The sequence below is a fragment of the Mixophyes fleayi genome, chromosome 7, assembly GCF_038048845.1.
Source record: "Mixophyes fleayi isolate aMixFle1 chromosome 7, aMixFle1.hap1, whole genome shotgun sequence".
NCBI lineage: Eukaryota > Metazoa > Chordata > Amphibia > Anura > Limnodynastidae > Mixophyes > Mixophyes fleayi.
Window position 1 is genome coordinate 132,757,970 of NC_134408.1, and position 20,165 is coordinate 132,778,134.

Sequence of the window (20,165 nt, forward strand, 5' to 3'; positions counted from 1 at the left end):
GGGACAGTGTCAAAAGCCTTACTACAGTCTAGATAATCTACATCTATGCCCCCCCCTGATCTATTACTATAGTCACACAGTCCAAAAGGTCAATAAGATTTGTTTGACATGATCTCCTCCCAGTAAATCCATGCTGTTTGGGATCCTGTAACTTACTGGATTTGAGATATTCTACAACTCTTTCTTTTACAAGTGTTTCCATCAATTTCCCAACTAACAATGTAAGGCTCACTGGTCGATAGTTGCTCGCCTCTTCCTTGCTTACATTTTTGTACATTCGCTCTTTTCCAGTCCTCTAGAATTACTCCCGTTGGTTGAATAATTTTGTTAATGGTGTTACCAGCACCCCTTTAAGCTCTTTTAGTATCCTTGGATAGATCCCATCTAGCCCCATTGATTTATCCACTTTCAGTTTTGAGAGCTCTGTTAGGACCTTCTCCTCTGTAAATGTACTTGTGTCTATGTCATTTTTAGGAATATACTTGCAATTTAACTGTGGCCCTTTCCCCTCTCTTTCTGTAGTGAACACTTAGCAAAAATAATTATTAATTTAATCTGCTATTACCTTGTCTCCCTCAACAAGACTTTCACTCTTTGTCTTTAGTCTTATTATTCCTCCTTTTTGTTGTTCTCCTTTCACTTATATACATCAAAAGTTTTGCCACCTTTACCTACTGTCTGGGCCATTTCTCTTCAGCTTGTGCCTGTGCACATCTGATTACCTTCTTAGCCTCTTTCTGTCTAACAAGATACACATCTTTGTCTTCATTATTCCAAGTCTGCTTATATTTCCTAAAGGCCATCTGTTTGCTTTCATGATCCTTGGTACTTCTTTTGCAAACCACACTGGCTTCCTTTTCCTTGTGCATTTCCACACTGGCTTCCTGTTGCTTTTAGTATTTGCCTTTTTAATTTTTCCCACCTCTCCTGCACTACTTTCAAGTTCTTCCACTCTGCCAAAAAAATCACTTGCACATTTTCCCATCTCTACAAAGTCAGCCTTTCCTAAAATCTAACACCTTTGTTTTTGTGTACTGTGAGTCGATCTCTTTCTTTATACTAAAGCAAACTGCTTGATGGTCGCTGGAACCTAGATTTTCACCCACATTTACATCAGATATTCTGTCACCATTTGTAAGTATTAAGTCTAATATTGTGTCTTTGCGAGTTGGCTCCCTCACCATTTGCTTGAGGGATGCTCCCTGCAAGGAATTCAGTTCACATCAGGTAGATAAAAGTCTCTCATGATTATTACCTCTCCTTTTAATGCTATTTTAGTGATATTGTAACCCAGAAGTTAATGTTTTACTATACCTTCCAACAATCCCAGTTATAAAACTAGGACCCCCCTGGATCTTAGACGGATGATGTAATTCACATGGAAGAAATAGAGATATTTTAATAATAGTTAATTATAGAGTGGAGATGTCTGTGTCAGTGGGGGAGAGACAAGACCATCTAAGATTCAAGAAGCAAAAAGATGTGGTTGATAAAATGGTGGAATTGATACTATAGAATTATAATTACTTTTTTTTTGTAATTTTCAGCCTTAAAGGATACTCGCACCATAGTTTCAGTTCATTGAGTCAAATAAGAGCACAGGGTCCAGTGTTCCTCCGAAATCCAACTGCACACCCTATGTCAGTAAGAGTCCACCGATACTCCCCTTACCCCTGCCTTTCTTCAGACAGAGGATGCCTTCTCCGTAGACATCCAGTTTGCTTGAGTGGCATTGACAACTCGACTGCCAGTCTGAAACAGGCAGAAGCAGTGAGGAGAGCATCCCTGGACTGTTACTGCCATCGAGGGACCCTGCAGACCCTCGATGCCCGTAATTAATATTCAGTATTACTGTTTTACTAAAGAAACTCCACCCAAAAATGAATGTTCAGTTTTGAGTGGAGCTATTATTTAACTTAAATAAACTAAAGGATATTATATTTAGAGCTGTTTTGATATTTTTTTTACTTTTTTTCAGGTGTCACACCCAAGATACCAGATTGGTATAAAGGTATGCTTTAAATATGTAAAAACAGCAATTAACTCTTTTTTTCTTTTTTTAAACTATTTATAAAAGAAACAGATGAAAACATGACAATAAACGATGGAGAGCAGACAATCAAATCATCCACTTTGGGCTAGATTTACTAAGCTGCGGGTTTAAAAAAGTGGGGATGTTGCCTATAGCAACCAATCAGATTCTAGCTGTCATTTTGTAGAAAGTACTAAATAAATGAAAGCTAGGATCTGATTGGTTGCTATAGGCAACCCCTTTGTCTTTTCTTTTTTTTTTCCCCAACAAAACTGGGAGGGGGTGGGAAAGGGGAGTGGGGGGGAGAGGAAGGGGGCAGGTACATTACACAATTAAGCAAAGAACTAGTCACAAAGAGATCAAAGTAGCGCCGAAACCATCAATACAAGGAAAAAAAATAAAAGTCAGAACTAGTAATGGCCTATCAAACCTCACATTTTCAGATGGTACGCAGTCTGCCGTGGAGAACCCGTAGACAGCTCTAAGTATGCTGAGCAAGAGCAGTGGGTGATCACAGCGGGGAGGGTGTACCGATGGAAGGCTGATAGTTAGGACTCCCCCTCACATACCAAATGAGATTGAATTTGTGCTGTTTATCGTGCAGATAATATGTGATGTAAGCTTGCGATATGCCAGACAAAATTGTTGAGGGCTCTGACAGTAGGAGGGCAAGGATGCTTCCAATTTTTGTTGAATTGTGCGCTCACTTCTTGCATTGGGCAAGAGAGGAGGAAGGTCAATGGGTCTTTGGAAATCGGTTGTTTGGATAGAGAGTTAAGAATGGATAGGACCATATTCCAGAAAGAGATGATGCGGGGGGCAGTCCACCAAACGCTGAGAAGCTTACCTTTATGTCAGCAGTTTGGAGGGGAAGTAGGGAACAGATTACAGAGTTTAGAGATTAACTTTTTAATTGCATTCATTTATCCATGTTAGTCTAGATTCCTAAAGAGGAAACCTACTTAAAGCGGAGTTTCTCTCAATGGAAAGCCTGTCCTAGTAGTAGGACCCCAATGGATGTACCTGCCCTGGGACCCTTTCTCTTACCAAAGTAATCATCTGATTGGATCGGAGTTTACAGAAGGTTTATAAACTCCTTTATTATACTTAAGTGTTCATGCTGAATGCTGTAGTGATGACATCAGAAAAGCCTCCTAAGTGAGAAAACACACACACACCATTTATCTGATGTCAGTATTAATTAGGACATGCTGTGTATAATAAAGAATAAATTATTATGGCTATCAAAAGTCACCTCGTATTTCAGCATCCTTGTGCCATCGATTTGGACGTAGAATATGGGGGCTTGTAATGTTCCTATAATTTACACTAGGGAGTACATATATTAACATCCCTTACGCATCATAGTATCAGAAATGTTGACCTGTTATGTCAAAAGCTCTAATTGGAGAGTAGTGAAGTTACTGCTTAATGAAAGCAAATATTTAAAATGATGACTAGTGACATCAACAAATTAATTAGGAACACTTACAACTCATTCATATTTCAACATCACCTGTGGCTTTTAAGTTGTAATGGCAGTGGTAGTAAAATTGTGAATGGTTATCATTGTATTACTGTCATTCACTTAAAAGTTTAAAGGCCAGGGGCTAGGTTTACTAAGCTGCGGGTTTGAAAAAGTGGGGGTGTTGCCTATAGCAACCAATCAGATTCTAGCTTTCATTTATTTAGTACCTTCTACAAAATGAAAGCTAGCCTATAGCAACCAATCAGATTCTAGCTTTCATTTATTTAGTACCTTCTACAAAATGAAAGCTAGAATCTGATTGGTTGCTATAGGCAACATCACCACTTTTTCAAACCCGCAGCTTTAAATCTAGCCCCAGGTCTGTGAATGATTAGACAAATCCCTCCTTACATATAAAGAATTCAAATAGGCCTATAAACAAGGGGTGTGATTCACTAAGGAGAGCAAAAAAGAGCAAAAAAATGAGTAAATTTGCTCCTGGACCATCCATGTTACAATGCAAAGGGTGAAAATTAGTTTATTATTTTGCACATAAGATAAATACTAGCATTTTTTTTTCATGTAGCACACACATACTTGATAGCTTTATTTGTACACTGAAATTTAAAGTTGATCTAGGACATGCCCTACCCCAACTATAAATCTGCCACCACATTTTAAATTTACCTCCCCCTCCAATGCAACATGGTTTTGCCAAGGTGTAAATTTACTTCTTTTTTTTTGCTTTCCTTAATGAATCATGTCCAGTATGTTTAACCACTCCTCAGTGCATAGTACCATGTTGATGTTGTGAATGCTGCTTTCATAGAAATCCCTTGAGCAACCAGCGCTTCATTTATTACATTATCACTCATACTCACTGTCAAGTGGATTTTTCAGTAAGCATTTGGACTGGGATAATAAGCTACCATTATATTTTCTTTCTATGTTACAGATTATTTTTTTATCATTCTCTGTGTTTTAGATACTCCATCAGTTTTCTATCAAGGAAATAATTATTTTTTCATTTATGCAAACGCTGATTTTGATGCATTTAAATTTGTCTGCGGTTGGATGCAAAGTGAAATGGTCTCTATACATACGGAGGAAGAACAAGCTTTTATCCACAGCAGTATAAAAAAGGTGATTTTATATATATTATAATAACTACCTTCCTAATTAAGGGATAAACTCTGGTGCTAGTGGAAGAGATGGAATACTTTATATACCAAAAATAGCACTGACACCATAAGTGACATATATGTACAAAGTATTAATCACGATGCAGCTAATTCAGGACTGGTTGTAAGCCCTGTGAATAGAAAACACATATAGATAAACAAAAGAATAGCGCTGTGAAGATTACTATACCCATTAATCAAGATTTAACATTGTAACACCGAAAAGAGGGATTGGTCTCTAGTAATAAAAAAAATCCAAATTTAATTAAAAAACCCTTATATGAACAACATAATAAATGTATGTAAATAAATAGACATCGACACCATCAAACAAATAAAATTCAGTGTGCTTCACCAATAATTGTAAATGATACTGGCTTCTAAAATACTCCCAGCACTGCAAGAGTTAAATAGTAGAGATGCTCAGGCTCGTTTTCCCGAGACCCGAATATACCCGAACTTAGCAGATCCAAGTACCAGTTCGGATTTCGCGATTTTTGGATTCCTTTTTAAGATCCAAAATAACGGTGGGTGGGAGGGAAGGCGGACCCCCATTTTTCTTTTCTGCCACTGCTGTGTGCCAATGTGTCCTAGATGCGGTAGGAACTGCCGTGTGTTTGAGTCATTGCCCTGTCGCTTACCATCCAGCCAGGTCGCTGCAGTCTTTGTTTGAAAGTGTATGAAAATAATATTGTGACCTGTGAGGTGGTCAAAATTGACTGCAAATGACTTGAAATTAGTGTTATTGAGGTTAATAATAATGTAGGAACAAAAAAAGAGCAAAATTATGTGATTTTAGCATATTTTTCTAAAAAATCTAAAAGCAAAACACACGAGGGCATTTTTTGCCAAAACCAAACAACAAAGCTAATCCAGATCCAAAACCAGTTCACGGGGGTCAGTGAACATCTCTATTAAATAGTATTATATAATTTGGGCATAAAATCACATGGTACAAACTCTCCTAAGGAATCCTTCAAGGGCACTTTAGAGAAGTTAATATTCCCAAATCAAATACAGTTATTACTCAATGATAGATCCCACTTCCAATTTTGGAGAGCAAACAGTGTTCCTATATAACGTTACAAGCTGACATATAAATGCTAAATTTCCTTCATCCCGTTCTTCTCCGTCACATGAAGGTCACAAGGAGTAGTCCAGGTTCTCAAGTAAAGTCAGAAAAAGCAAGGCACTGCCGTCTGCATGGGAACGTATTATCTTCCTTACCTTCCTTGGTTGAGCACGTTGTGTGTTTCCTCACTACGTGTCTGGTGGGGAACGGAGAAGGAGTAAATTAGTTCCACTTAAACCGCAGTGCAGTTGATTAGAAAACTGAAACCGGCGTCCTGAGGATCCTCAGCTGACGCGTTTCGTTTTGTATCACCCAAGACTTTTTCAGGACTACTCCTTTTTCTGGTGTATTTTATGCCGGGTGTTTTGAAGGTAAAAAAGAGGTGATTAAAATGGGTGGGGTACAAATGTGCGATGACTTAAATCCAGACAAGTGTTAGAATGACATGTTAGTCGCGACTGATGTAATTGACGACATGGAGGAAATTAGACGCGTTAAAAAACTGACATACAAGAATTCAGAGGAAGAAACATACCGGTAGTGAGATATACGTCACTTGTAAGGGCAACAGGTACGTGGATGCTATAAAGGGGGCAATGCGAGGACCCGCCGGCTATATAATGTACAACCCTTCCTAAAAACATTTAGGAAGGGTTGTACATTTTAGGTCATTTCTACAATGACTACCACTGATCAAAATAGCTAAGATAACTATAAAGTGTTGGTGAAAGTGCAATAATCATTATATTATAATGCATAAATGCAATATAACTATATAATTAGAATCCAAAAAATATAGTGAATGCAATATTTCAAAGGAACCTTCATAGTGAATAATTGTGAATGTAATCAAGGAAAGGAGCGATTGGGTAATATATCTTAAGAACCTAAATATTATAAAATAGCCGAAAAGAGGGAAGCCGTAGTAGGAATACATAACAGAGAGTTATCTACGCTATATATTTAGTTTAGGTGAAATTGCAGTTAAAGCATTATAGATTTAACCGTTATTAGAGTAACTATACAAAGGCCAGATAGCTATTGTATTTGTTTAAGTCATCTGGGATCAGACTTCCCATGATGAAAATTGTTTTGGCTTCTTTTTTGAGGAGTTCTTTCTGAAGAGCTTATTATTATTGTTACATTCAGTTATTCTTGATCTATGTGTTGCAGTTGTCAGAAAAGAAGGAGAAATGGTGGATTGGACTAGACTATGAAAACCCATATGATGGATTCCAAAGGTACATAAGTATATGTAGTTAAATACTGCCTAAAGAGAAGCCCAGAATTAATTTGAATGAAACATAAAACACACTGTCTTTATTACCTTATTTCACTTTCCAAAAATGTCTCTGATGGCAATGGGAGTTATTTGCAAGGAGCATAAACTGAATGCAAAGATGGCATGAAAGGTAAATCCTGCTTTAAATTCTTGTTACAGTTTCCTATGAAGTTCTAGAGGGACAGTTTTCTACAAGGGAAGGCAGCCCAACATTGCATGTTTTGTAGATGTCTTCACAGGAGCTCTCGGGACTTTATGAAATTGTCTGAGTTAGTGGCACATGTATGTGCACTCCTTGGCGGTATTCCACACAACATGCAATGTAAGTGTGTTTTGAGGACAGTAAGGGGGTGGGGTAGCAGAGAGAAAGAAGGGCAATTGCCCCATTGGCCATTCTTTTTGTACCTATTAGGGCCGGCACTGTGAGAATGTTGAGAACCACCGTATAAGGGTTGGTAGGAGGCAAGGATAGCTTCAGCATAACATATCAATAAGGAGAATAGACTTCTGGGTAATGAAACTTACATGGCAGCCATTTGTGTTAATGCTTTACTCTCTGGGTGTTTAGAGCATGAAGCAAGTTTGTGTTGACAGAGAACATCCACCTACACATAGCCCATACTTGCCTACTCTCCCAGAATTCCCGGGAGGCTCCTGAATTTCAGGGAGTCTTCCCGGACGATTAACAAATTGTGAATCGTACCTGTGGTGCCAAACCTTGTGATACTTATCCATGGCCTTCCGGCTTTCATACATAACCCACTCATGTTTCCACATTTTAGTTATCATCATCATCATCATCATTTATTTATATAGCGCCAACATATTCCGTAGCGCTTTACAATTGAGGATAAACATAGAAAACTAATAAACAAATTGGGTAAAACAGACAAAGAGGTGAGAAGGCCTTGCTCGCAAGCTTACAATCTTACAATCTATCTACCAAATTGGTCCAATGGAGGATATTAGGGGAGTCCAACTCCATCCAACTCCTAACAATGACAACCTTTGCCAGGGAGGTCAGAGTAAATATATACTTAAAAAATGGGTTGCCTAGGCTCTTCTCCAGCATGATGCCAAAATGGTAGACCTTGGGACACAATGTGTAATGATACTGGTGGTATTATCTGAAGCCCAATAGCCAAGTAGATATTCAGCGAGTAGTCAGACGTTTGCCGGGTCAGTACACAAGAGGGTAGTCAGACGTTTGCCGGGTAGAGTAGCAAGTAGCAGGAGCTGAGCAAGCAGAATACCCAAGCACATGTCTGAACCAGGAAGTGCCATTTATAGGCCAAAACAGGAAACAGGATCCAAGTTGGTTTCTCTTTGGTGCCAAACTGGCCATCTTGGATAAGGGCAAATCTAAGGGCAAGTTTGCAAATACAGAGACCTCTAGTGGTCGGAGGTGCAAATATCAAAGTAATTCCTTACACAATGGAGGGGTGACAGGGAGCATGGAGGAGATGCCTTCAAAAGTGTCTTTGAAAGAGAGAATACCCAAATCTCGAAGTGTTAATCACAACGGTTAGCATTACTACCTCACAGAGCCTGTATGTTCTCCCCACGTTTGTGTGGGTTTCCTCCGGGTGCTTCAGTTTCCTCACACAGTCCTAAAACATATTGGTAGGTTAATTAACTTCTGACACAAACGGGTCCTAGTGTATATGTGTGGTAGGGAATTTATACTGTAAGCTCCAATGTGACAGGGAATGATGTTAATAATTGTATATTCTTTGTGCTTAAAATGATTGGCGCTATATAAAGAAATGATGATAATATTCCTGACTTTTACATTTAGTTTTGAGTGGAATTATGGGAGACAAATAAACAAAGAAATTGTCGGTTTCTTTTGCTCCTGTGATTCCTGTAATAGTCTCAGCAGAAGACACTTCTAATGTGGTTCATCAAGGACCCTGCGCTGTGAGCCTCCCATTCGAAGTTCTTGGCAATAAGGGGCATATTCAATTAGGTTTCTGGTCCACGGTAACGCGCGTTACCGCGGAACCTGCGCAGTATTGATGGTAATATGGTACCGCAATAACGCAGATTTTCCTGCGCATCCCTAAGGGGTGCGCACGAAAATCCACATTATTGCGATACCGTGAATTTACTTTGCGTGAATTTACTTTGCGTTACCGCGGACCGGAAACCTACTTGAATATGCCCCTAAGATTTTCTTCTTTTATTATTGCCTTAAAACTAAGGGGTAAATTTATCACACCATCAAAACAGGAAAAGTGAAGGTGTTGCCCATAGCAACCAATAAGATTTTAGCTATAATATCCAAGAATGTACTGGATAAATGATAGCTAAAATCTGATTGGTTGCTATGGGCAACACCTCCTCTTTTCCTTATTAGATGATTTGACAAATCTATCCCTAAAGGCCAACAAGGTATTTTTTAAGCAAGCTACCAAAAAGTGTAAAAAGTTCATTTTGCTCTTAAAGTTTGGGCAGCAAAGTGGCTTAGTGGTTAGCACTTCTGCCTCACAGCACTGGGGTCATGATTTTGATTCCTGACCATGGCCTTATCTGTGTGGTGTTTGTATGTTCTCCCCATATTTGCGTAGGTATTCTCCAGTTACTCCGGTTTCCTCCCACACTCCAAAAACATACTGGTAGTAGGAAATTTAGACTGTAAGCTCCAATGGGGCAGGGACAGATGTGAGTGAGTTCTCTGTACAGCGCTGCTGAATTAGTGGCCCTATATAAACTGCTACTGATGATGAAGTGCAAGATATGAGCTCCCACGTTCCTGTTTTATCGCACCAAAACACATCGTATCGTTTGATTTGATTTTATAACTGGACTAAAAATCTCTATAAACGCTGTCCGTCAAATTCTGCAGTGTGTATGTATTCACAACCCGCAGTGTAGGCAGATCTTCATAGAGTTTACAGAGTCACGGGACTAGATTTACTAAACTGCGGGTTTGAAAAAGTGGAGATGTTGCCTATAGCAACCAATCAGATTCTAGCTGTCATTTATGTAGTACATTCTGCAAAATAACAACTAGAATCTGATTGGTTGCTATAGGCAACATCTCCACTTTTTCAAACCCGCAGTTTAGTAAATATACTCCACAGTCTTTTCAGCAGATGGTTATAACAGATGAAGAGCTCAGATCTGAAGGTAAATATGGTAAAACGTGTATAGTGTGTACACATGAATCGGCTGCTGATTGCCACTTTCAGTTGTTGATAAAATCGTTAATGATATTGCAACGGGAGAAATTTCGTGTAGTGTGTACCCAGCCTAAATCTTGTAGCTTGAAAATAGCTCACAGTATTGTTAAAAATAATCATTTTTATTTAAATTGCAATATTTGTTTTGACTGCAGATGGAAAGATGGCTCATCAGTTACGTATACAAACTGGGATCCAAAGAGCAGCAATACAGCCATGAGGGGCCAGCGTTGTGCTTACATGGCATCAGACACAGGTCGGTGATACAAGTTACACTAAATGGCTTCATTGTGTGAATTGCCTCCTTCATATCTCGCTTCTACAACTCAAAGAAAATGTGAGCATGAGTCAGAGCTGTATCTTCTTGTGCAGGGAAATTCCCTTCTCTTCTGTCATATCTCATGTGACCTGAAACTTAAATTCACCAAGTTGCTTCTATATGAAACATTTTGTTATATTCACATTTCACAATCTGAATGTTTTCATAGCTTAAAGATGTTCTTTTATTAGCCAACTGACTGTGCTTCGTTAAACCCACCTTTTTCTCACTCCCATACAGTACCTTGTTGAATATCACGAGCTTTACATGAAATCAGCTACTAGAGTACGACATTTAACAGCAGGCAGTGAAGGTAGCCGTCAGGCCGGTCAGACTGAAACTATCCAATGAATTCAGTCTGCAAGGACAGGAACCTGATGAGTGAACGCTGCACCTTATTGGATGCTTGTGACTCAAATCAGGAGCTGTATTCACTACGCACCCACAGTCCAGGCTGCTTCATTATCCTCTCTGGTCTTTTCTGCGCACTGATAGCGCTTGACCACTTTTGACTGTCAAGCGTGACGTTCCTCCACTAAAGCACTGCATTGAGGGAAGTGAGAAGGCCAACTAAAGAGAGGGGTCTCCGATAGTGGGCAGCCTTTAATAGAAATTCAGAGATTGAGAACATTTATGAGTAGGGTTGTGAAAATACCGGGTTTTTCACTTCACTCTGCCTGGCCACCCACGAATGCCTTCCTATGTCAGGGAAGTCAACCCAGTACCTGCTAGGGTTCTCAGTCACTCAGGCAAATACAGTTAGAAAGTAAAGCAATACATTTATTGTAATTAAAACAATCACTAGATTATTATGTACACACAGCAAATAAATGCCAGGCAGGTTTACCAAATCATCTGTCCCTTACCCCACTAGCTTAAGGAGTAACAGTCACCTGGCTGTCCAGACTTGACGATCTGTAGATCTTTCTCAGCTGCATATGTAGACTCTGGTAGACTAAAAAACCAGACCTTGCACCTTCCATGAATGAAATCCCAGAATGAACACCACCTCCCCCCTGGAGTGGCTCCATACATCTAGGGTCAAATTTCCACAGTGCTTTCCCCTCCCTCGGCAAACCCCTGGGTCTCTTTCTCTCTCTTTAAACATTGGTAGATCCTGGATCAGGGGGTAGGAGGGATAGTGGAGATGAGCTGTGCTTCCACAGAAGCCCGCTGCTAGGCTGGTCCTATGGAGAACAATTGATACTAATTGGCTTCCCCCACCTCCAAAGATAGGGTAGCAGACAACCCCTACTAAAATTAACCTCTTACACTACTTTGTGATATCACAGGGTCCCCAGCTGTTCCATGCTTCCTGTAGAGGAAGGAGGGGGAGAATGATTACAGCTCCAGCCCCCTCACCTGTATCCTGGACACCACCTGATCTTTACCCATAACCCACCCGGCTTCACTTTAAGGACAATGAATAACAACCTCACTGCCACATCAACAATATACAATACACAAAATACAAATTTACATTGAGCTACAATGTCCCCTTATCCACATGTAATTAGTACACTGCAGTTGTAGTCTGTTGAGTTGAGGAACAAAAGAAAGGGCTATAAAAAGTACTTGTTAAAATCCACATTATGTGAGAAATGAGAAACAGGATGGTTACAGGGTTATCACATTCGTTTCATCATAAGGGTCATTTTCAACTGTATTTTTTATTACTGTCAGTAAAATATGTGGCCATAGGCCAATCGGCATAGAGAACCTGTGACTTTGTATTAAATATGAGAACTACAGTATTGCTTGTTTGGCCAAAGTAAAATTAATATTAATAAACACTCTCGTAGCAGCTAAATTATATTACAAAACGTTTGAAAAAAGAGTATCCTTAGTGTACTCCACAGTAGATCTCTACAAAGTATGTATCATGTTTCAGTGTAATTTTCCCTTTAGATACAGAATAATTCTGTATTACAGTTAAATTCTGTGTACATATAGATATATAACTATAGACTAAATCTACAACCGTTGTACTTAATTTTAGTAGTATTCAGAAACACATGAAAGCTTTGTCTGCTGTGTTTTGTGCAATAGGTGAAATAATAACTAATAAAGTTAATATTTAGTATGACATCATTGTAGTAAAAGCCTCGGGCCGTGTCTGTGAGCTTTATGTAGGAGGTATATGAGGAATACACGGCTAGGATTACAGATAATGTAATATATTGAATTATATTAGTAATTCCAGAGAGTTGTGTTTTCCAGGGCTGTGGAGTCATTCAGATTGTCTTGCTTTGAATTTGGGAATCTGTAAAAGAAATGTAATGTTCAAAATCGAAAATCACAAGCCCCCCGAAGATGACGATGATGAGCAGAATCACGGAATCTGCCCTCCAGATTGGCTGTATTATAATTACAAGGTTATAATCTGTGGTGAATGATCTCCATAACCAGGGGAAGTCCTGAGTATAATGACTCCTAAAGTGGTATTCAAGTGCCAAGACGGCATCACGTTGGCATAGTGCTTAGCATATAATATTATGAGTTTATTCTTCTTAATGACTGATATAGAAAACAGAGAGCAAATTAGAGTATCTTAATAAACAATATGCTATACAGAAATAATTCTAGTGGCCTCTATACAAAACAGAGAGCATTTCTGAGACATTTATACAATATAGAGAACATTCTAGTGACATTGATACAATACATAGAACATTCTATTAATTGTGTGCGTACCACTGCTGTGTACCCAGCTGTCTCTCTGCATTCTGAAGAAGAAGAAGTGTGGCTGTGCTTTGATGTCGTCATACCCAGTAGGCTGCTCCTAGCTCTTTCATTGGTAGATAATTTAAGCCATTCTCCAATCAGCATATGGGGAACTCCTGACACTTTGATTGTTGACTGGCCTGTGCTTCACACCAATCAGCATGTTAGGAACTGTCTTTTGGGTGTGGCATAAGTCATCATACTCGGTAACTGTTAAGCTCCGCTGTTAATGTCCAGTTCTGGAGGCCAAGAGATAAACAGAGGGTGCTTCCTGCCCATTCCGGTTGTATTTATAATAAGACTCATTCAGGAGCTACCTAGCAGGCAGGCACCACCAGTATATTGGACTACACCATTTATTCCACCATTATCACTTTTATTTGAGTACTATTTTTTTCTCTCTATTAGCTTAGTGATGTCACATGTGAGACATAGATAAGGTTTAGTCATATTCCCCCATACTTTTAAAAGAGACAAAATAAGCCCCTGTTATGATCCACAAAAACCACAGCCAGATATGCCCAATATCATCATCATCATTTATTTATTTATATAGCGCCACTAATTCCTCAGCACTGTACACACCAGTCCCTGCCCCATTGGAACTTACAGTCTAAATTCCCTACCACATGCACACGCAAATTAGAGTCAATTGTGATAGCAGCCAATTAGCCTACTGTCACGGTCCGGAGACTAGATAGGAGCCCAGTGGCAGGGAGGAAGGCTGGCTAACAGGAGATAAGATGGAAGAAAGGTCAAACAAGCCGGGTTCGGTACACAGAGAGGCGTAGCGGTCCAAAGGTTGAGGCAGAAGCGTAGTGGAGGGCAAGCCGAGGTCGGTACACGTGTAGTAAATGCAGGTAGACAGGAACAGCAACAGGAGCAGGCGCTAGATCACAGGCACAGAGCACAATAATCAGGCACTGGAGACAGGAACTGGCCAGGCTTTTATAGGAAGTCAAGGGGGTGGAGCTAAGGCATGCTGGAGCATCAGGAGATCACTGGAACTGATCTAGAACACAGAATACAGGCAAGGAACTGTCCAGCAGCCAGAATAGCTCAATCAGTAGAGCAGCAGTCCACAGAGGCAGAAGCCCTGGGTTCGAATCCTGACACCTACTAGAATGTTTATGGAGTGTGGGAGGAAACCGGAGCACCTGGAGGAAACCCACGCAAACACTGCGAGAACATACAAACTCCACACAGATAAGGCCATGGTTAGGACTCAAACTCCAACCACACCCATGTTCTCAGGAAGCTAGAATCAGGCCAGTCTCACCAAAATTGGGACTGTTGGGAGGCATGGTTTAGTGCAGCTACTGAATACATGAACTCAGTGGCTAATGGGAGTTGTTATTTTTGCATTTGTGTATAAAACCAGGTGCATTACTGCGACTAGTTTGCATGTTTAACCTCTCATATGACCTCATTGTCCCGCGTTATCATAGGGGCAGGTGCAAATGCATAAAACCAAGGGCATGACATCATAAAAGATGAATAGATTGTCTTTCCGCTTTACCTCTCCATTTTCTTTTGTAAGCCTCGTACTGTAATATTGCGTTATTGAGGCTCTTACAATTCAGATGTATTGATCAGTATTTGGCTTGGAAAAAGTAAAGGTTTCATTTGGGTGAATTCTTCTTGCCAAAGAATATCCCAATGTATTTATATTTGCTCATGTCCAATGCAAGGAAATTAATAATTTTCTAATTGTTATTACAATAGTGCATCTTTGTACACAAAGGTGAAGATGGAAGAAAATTAGACTGGTACGCAGCCTCTAACTACTGCAAGGGACACGGAGGAGGTCTGGCTGTCATTACAGAGGAAATAGATCAAGGTATTGTGATTTACTAGATTTACTTGGTTTTCTTTGCAATCTCAATGTTTATCGAGACTGGAAAAGTAACTGTACAACATAGAAACATTATTGCAAATATTGAGAAATTATAAAATCTGCAGCAAATCACAATAAGATAGAAGCAAAACAGTTACAATTCTGCACAAAAGAATGCACACATAGAAAAACACTTAGGGGTAAATTTATCAAGCTGCGGGCTTGAAATATTGGAGACGTTGCCTATAGCAACCAATCAGATTCTAGCTGTTATTTTGTAGAATATACTAAATAAATGATAATTAGAATCTAATTGGTTGTTATAGGCAACATCTCACTTTTCCAAACCCGCAGTTCAGAGAAAACCTGTACTATAAGCTAGGTATGGTACTATTTCTTTGTCAGGCTTAAATAGCAAATAAAGGCAAAATTTGACATAATTATATATCGAAGGTGACTATTACTGAGCAGACAGCGAAGGTAATTTAGGAAGCACAAAAACGGTCAAACCGCAGTACAAATAGAGCATTGGATAGGCTCTGTTCCTCGTTTTGCGGATGTGTGCCTAGATTTTCGCTGGGGCACATCGCTTTGAGGAGCAAGGTAGGGACAGAAGTTTGTACAGGCGGAGGGCTGGAGTTGAGCAGATTGAAGGAGTGGGAGGAGGCAGTGGTGCGCCTCATTTTGTAGTACAGAAATAAGATTTCACTTTGTGGAGCAAGATTATTGTAATGAGATAGGGGTGGAGAGATCGCATTTCCAGGGCGTTTCTTGCCGTGCATGGTCATTCCCACTCCACAGATAGACTTGAATTCTGCGCCAGTTCAGAGATTGAAGAGATCAGGGGGTAGATTTACTAAAACTTCAAAAAAGGAAAAGTGGAGGTGTGGCCCACAGCGGCCAATCAGATTCTAGCTATCATTTCCTAAAATGTAGTAGATAAATGAGAGCTAGAAACTGATTGGTTGATATGGGCAACACCTCCAATTTTACATTTTAGAAGTTTTAGGTAATTTACCCCCAGGTCTCATCCTATACTTCTATTAAGACCAATTTTGCAACTGCTTGTTGAATTTGAGCAATGTAATTACTCATTTCACACTCTTGAAATTTGAAATTTGTCACCTGTATTGAAGACATTCCTGAACACAGAGCACTTTTGAAAAGTGGAAATAAATCATTTAAAAAAACAGTGAACATGTGTGATGTACGATCCCTGCAAAACAAAACACATTTGAGTGGCAAAGAGTTGTATTTACTGCTTATCTGTAATGTACTCCTCACATAATCAAACAAATGTACGGCCAACTCTCCTGTTTATAATAATACATCACAACCTTCAGGTTTGGGCCGTACTTCAATTAATTGAAGCAAGACCATACTGTATCCATTTTTAAGTTAGGAGTTTTTGGAGGTATGTCTTAACACCATAGGCTTCTGCACTTAGATTGGGAGGGGATGACATTACTGACTACTTTCTTCTGTCACTTGTTCTAGCTTTTATAATTATGCAGCTCTTTGGACAAAAAAACAGCTTTTGGATTGGACTTGGCGGCCATCGTTATGTTCTGCGGGAAAATGACACTTCTGAAACATACAGTAATAGGTCTTTATTGGCCCATGTAAGTAATACAATATGTACACAGAAATACCCAGTCATAATGTACAACAGACACAGATCTATTGGTTTGTTCCATTATTTCCGTTAGATGCCTTCTGTGACATCCTCATGTCTCCAGCAAGGAGTTTGCTTATTGTGTGTTAGACCTGGTGCCCATTCAAGGATTCTATGATAACTTTAGTCGCCAGTCAGTTGATACATTTCATGTGACTTCTTGTACACTATGCGGTCTTGTGCTTTTATATAATCACAGATTTTCTTAGTGACTTATACTACTGCCTAAGGAAATAATTGAAATTTTGCCCCATCTCGTCCTTTATAAAACATGCTAGAAACCTTTGCATAGGAGTGGTGACTTTATTCATTATTATACCTAGCAGCAAAGTACAAGCTACTGATTTAGACTTTTGCAGCAAGAAACTGTGCATTTTCTAAATTAATTCCCTACGTTTTGCAAGCCCTCAGGCAGCTGCCTCAGGTACCTGATGATAGGTACACCACTGTTTATATGTAACCAGCAACATTCACTGTTATTTTGCAATATAGGTTCTAAATGACACATTCTGTTTTCTCTAGACTAATGAAAATTCATCAGATACGGATAAACGTCTATGTCCTCTGATCGCTGCTGATCATGATATTCATCCCACTGGGAAACAGTACCTTAAAAACTGTATAGAAGAAGGCTATGGATTTATCTGTCAGAAAGAACAAGGTGACACTTTATCAGTAACTGTTGATACTAGATGTGGCTGGATCACTTATAAATAACTTATTGTATATCATTGCAAATGTACTGGCTTTGATATTGTGTTGTATTTCTGTATTGGCACTGTATTGATTTCTGAAGCAGTGGCCATATGTTGGAAGAAATCTATTTTGTAACTTCTAAAGGCAGGCTAATCGCATGCTAATAAAGTATTTTCATCTCAATGACCAATACCTTGTTTACCTTAAATGCACAGGGGGGGGTCTTTTGCTTTCCATCCTGTGTAGTTTTCATCCTGTGTCTTAGAACCTGTCTGAATAATGTAACAGCAAGTAATTTATTAAATCAAAGATTGGCGTAAATTTTGTTTAAAATTGCGTTATCTCCAAGTCTAGAGAATATTACATCCTGAGGGTAAGCATTGAATGTAATATCTCAGACGTTGTGGTGCCATCTAGGATCAGGGGACTGGGTTATCCACTGACAACATGTGTGCCAGAAACTGTATAAAAAGAGCCATGTTTGACCATGTAATGTGGCACTATACCATATGAGCTTCTAGAGATCGCTAGTACCTCAAACTAGCAGGTAACTCTCCTTATCAAGACTCTCGAGTAATAAAATATCACTGCTTGAAGATTCTGCCTGCGGCCTATTATCTGCTGTATACTGTGACCAACAGATAAGAACTTACACTCTAATCGATTCCCCGGCTGTCCTGTGTATATAACTGCTATCAGTTACTATGCAATATGGTCAATGGCAATTGTGGCTGGCAAGGCACTCTGGAACTTGTAGATTAACTACAGCAACAAATATTACAGTATAGTGGCAATTTCATATCTGTGTTTAGCTTTAAGCGCACTAATGGTGTAGGGCCTATCTGAAAATGGCGAGACTGCTTTAAAATATTAGTGTTGCTCCATTTGACACAATACTTACCATCTAATAGTCCCTATTTTGGCTAACACCGCTAGTGGTGGGGAATATAATAAAGTGGGTGTGGCCAGGGGCTGGCTGGTACATTTTAGCCACAGGGCGCTCAGCTCAGTAGCCTATTAGAAACATTTTAAAGGATAAAAAATGCAGATATCCCAGTGACCCAACCCAAGGTAGCCCACTATGGGACAGTATCTTTTCACACCTGGAGATTAAGTAGTAGATTTACTAAACCTTCTAAAATGGAAAAGTGGAGGTGTTACCCATAGCAACCAATCAGATTCTAGGGCCTGATTCATTAGTGATCTTATCTTGTGCAAAACTTAAGATGCTTATTTTTAAGACGAAACAGGGAGATAAGAGTGAAGTTAAGATGGATTTTCATCTTAACTTAAGAAATTCTTCACTTATGCAGTGGATTTTGCTTCTTATCTCCCTTTTTTGAGCATGCACAGAGTGGATTTGCTTAAGATAAGCAAAAAACGGCAGATAAGATCACTAATGAATCAGGCCCTGAGTTATCATTTTCTAGAATGTACTAGATAGATGATAGTTAGAATCTCATTGGCTGCTATAGGCACCACCTCTACTCTTCCTTTTTAGAAGATTTAGTAAATCTACCCTTAAATCTCCTTCTTTATAACTGTAAGGATGATTTGGAGCCCTCAGCAGAGACCTGATGGAGAACAGGTCTGTAGTGAGTTTTCTATACAGGCTAGCGATCATATCACTTCTCCTTAAACGCTCTTCTCTAGTGCAAATACTTTTATCTCAGACAGTCTTTCCCTATATCTGAGCTCTGAAATTTCAACACATTCTATTTTTTTTTAGCAATAATGAACACAAAGGACTCTAAATACTCTGTTTATAACTGATACTGCAGATGGTATTTCTCCACTGGTGTATAGAACAGACTGTTGTGGTAACATTATTGCTGTATTGTACTCATTCTGTATTGTACATTCTTTATTCATTTATTTATTAGTAGTTATGTATGTAGCCTACATATTATGCAGCACTTTGCAGATCACACAGAAGATATTGTTGTAGACTGATTAGAAATGCCATTATTCTTTAAGACAATTGCCATGTCGTTGTCAGAGCCTACTGGTGTTTAGTGATACAATGACAGCTGGGTGGGGCTAGCACTTCCTTCTCACACCAGACAGCCTTTAAAAGATCATTGGAGAATTCACAAACTGGTATATTGTAATACAAGTAGCATAGTGGCCTAGTGGTTAGCACTTGTGCTTCACAGCACTGGTGTCATGAGTTCGATTCCTGACCATGGCCTTATCTGTGTGGAGTTTGCATGTTCTCCTTGTGTTTGCATGGGTTTCCTCCGGGTGCTCCAGTTTCCTCCCACACTCCAAAAACATACTGGTAGGTTAATTGGCTGCTCTCAAAATTGACTCTAGTCTACCTGTCTGTCTGTATGTATATGTCTATGTGTGTGAGTGTCTGTCTATATTAGGGAATTTAGACTGTAAGCTCCAATGGGGCAGGGACTGATGTGAATGAGTTCTCTGTACAGCGCTGTGGAATTAGTGGCACTATATAAATAAATGATGATGATGATGATGATGATGATGATGATGATGAAGGAGAATTCACAAACTGGTATATTGTAATACAAGTACACAAGCAAAGTCAAAAGTGTTATTTTAATGAGGGAGTTTTCTATCTCTTCCCCCCTACTGTTTGTTGATTATTATTGCCCTTTTTTTCATTCTGTTTCCCTTTGTTTTTGAGAAACCTAATTAAAATATTAAGTAACTAGGCAGTATTTTAACAAG

At 39.3% G+C, this 20,165-nt stretch overlaps 1 protein-coding gene across 1 annotated transcript in view; it reads left to right on the plus strand.

Annotated features, from left to right (window-relative positions):
• The window catches only part of PLA2R1 (phospholipase A2 receptor 1), a 76,187-nt gene that overhangs the window by 38,748 nt on the left and 17,274 nt on the right, over window positions 1-20,165 (plus strand). Inside the window, exons 16-23 of the mRNA XM_075180781.1 lie at window positions 1,979-2,011; window positions 4,486-4,643; window positions 6,927-6,994; window positions 10,376-10,476; window positions 12,760-12,914; window positions 14,989-15,103; window positions 16,598-16,722; window positions 17,298-17,436. Coding sequence (XP_075036882.1) covers window positions 1,979-2,011; window positions 4,486-4,643; window positions 6,927-6,994; window positions 10,376-10,476; window positions 12,760-12,914; window positions 14,989-15,103; window positions 16,598-16,722; window positions 17,298-17,436 — 894 coding nt within the window. The remainder of the gene's footprint in view (window positions 1-1,978; window positions 2,012-4,485; window positions 4,644-6,926; window positions 6,995-10,375; window positions 10,477-12,759; window positions 12,915-14,988; window positions 15,104-16,597; window positions 16,723-17,297; window positions 17,437-20,165) is intronic.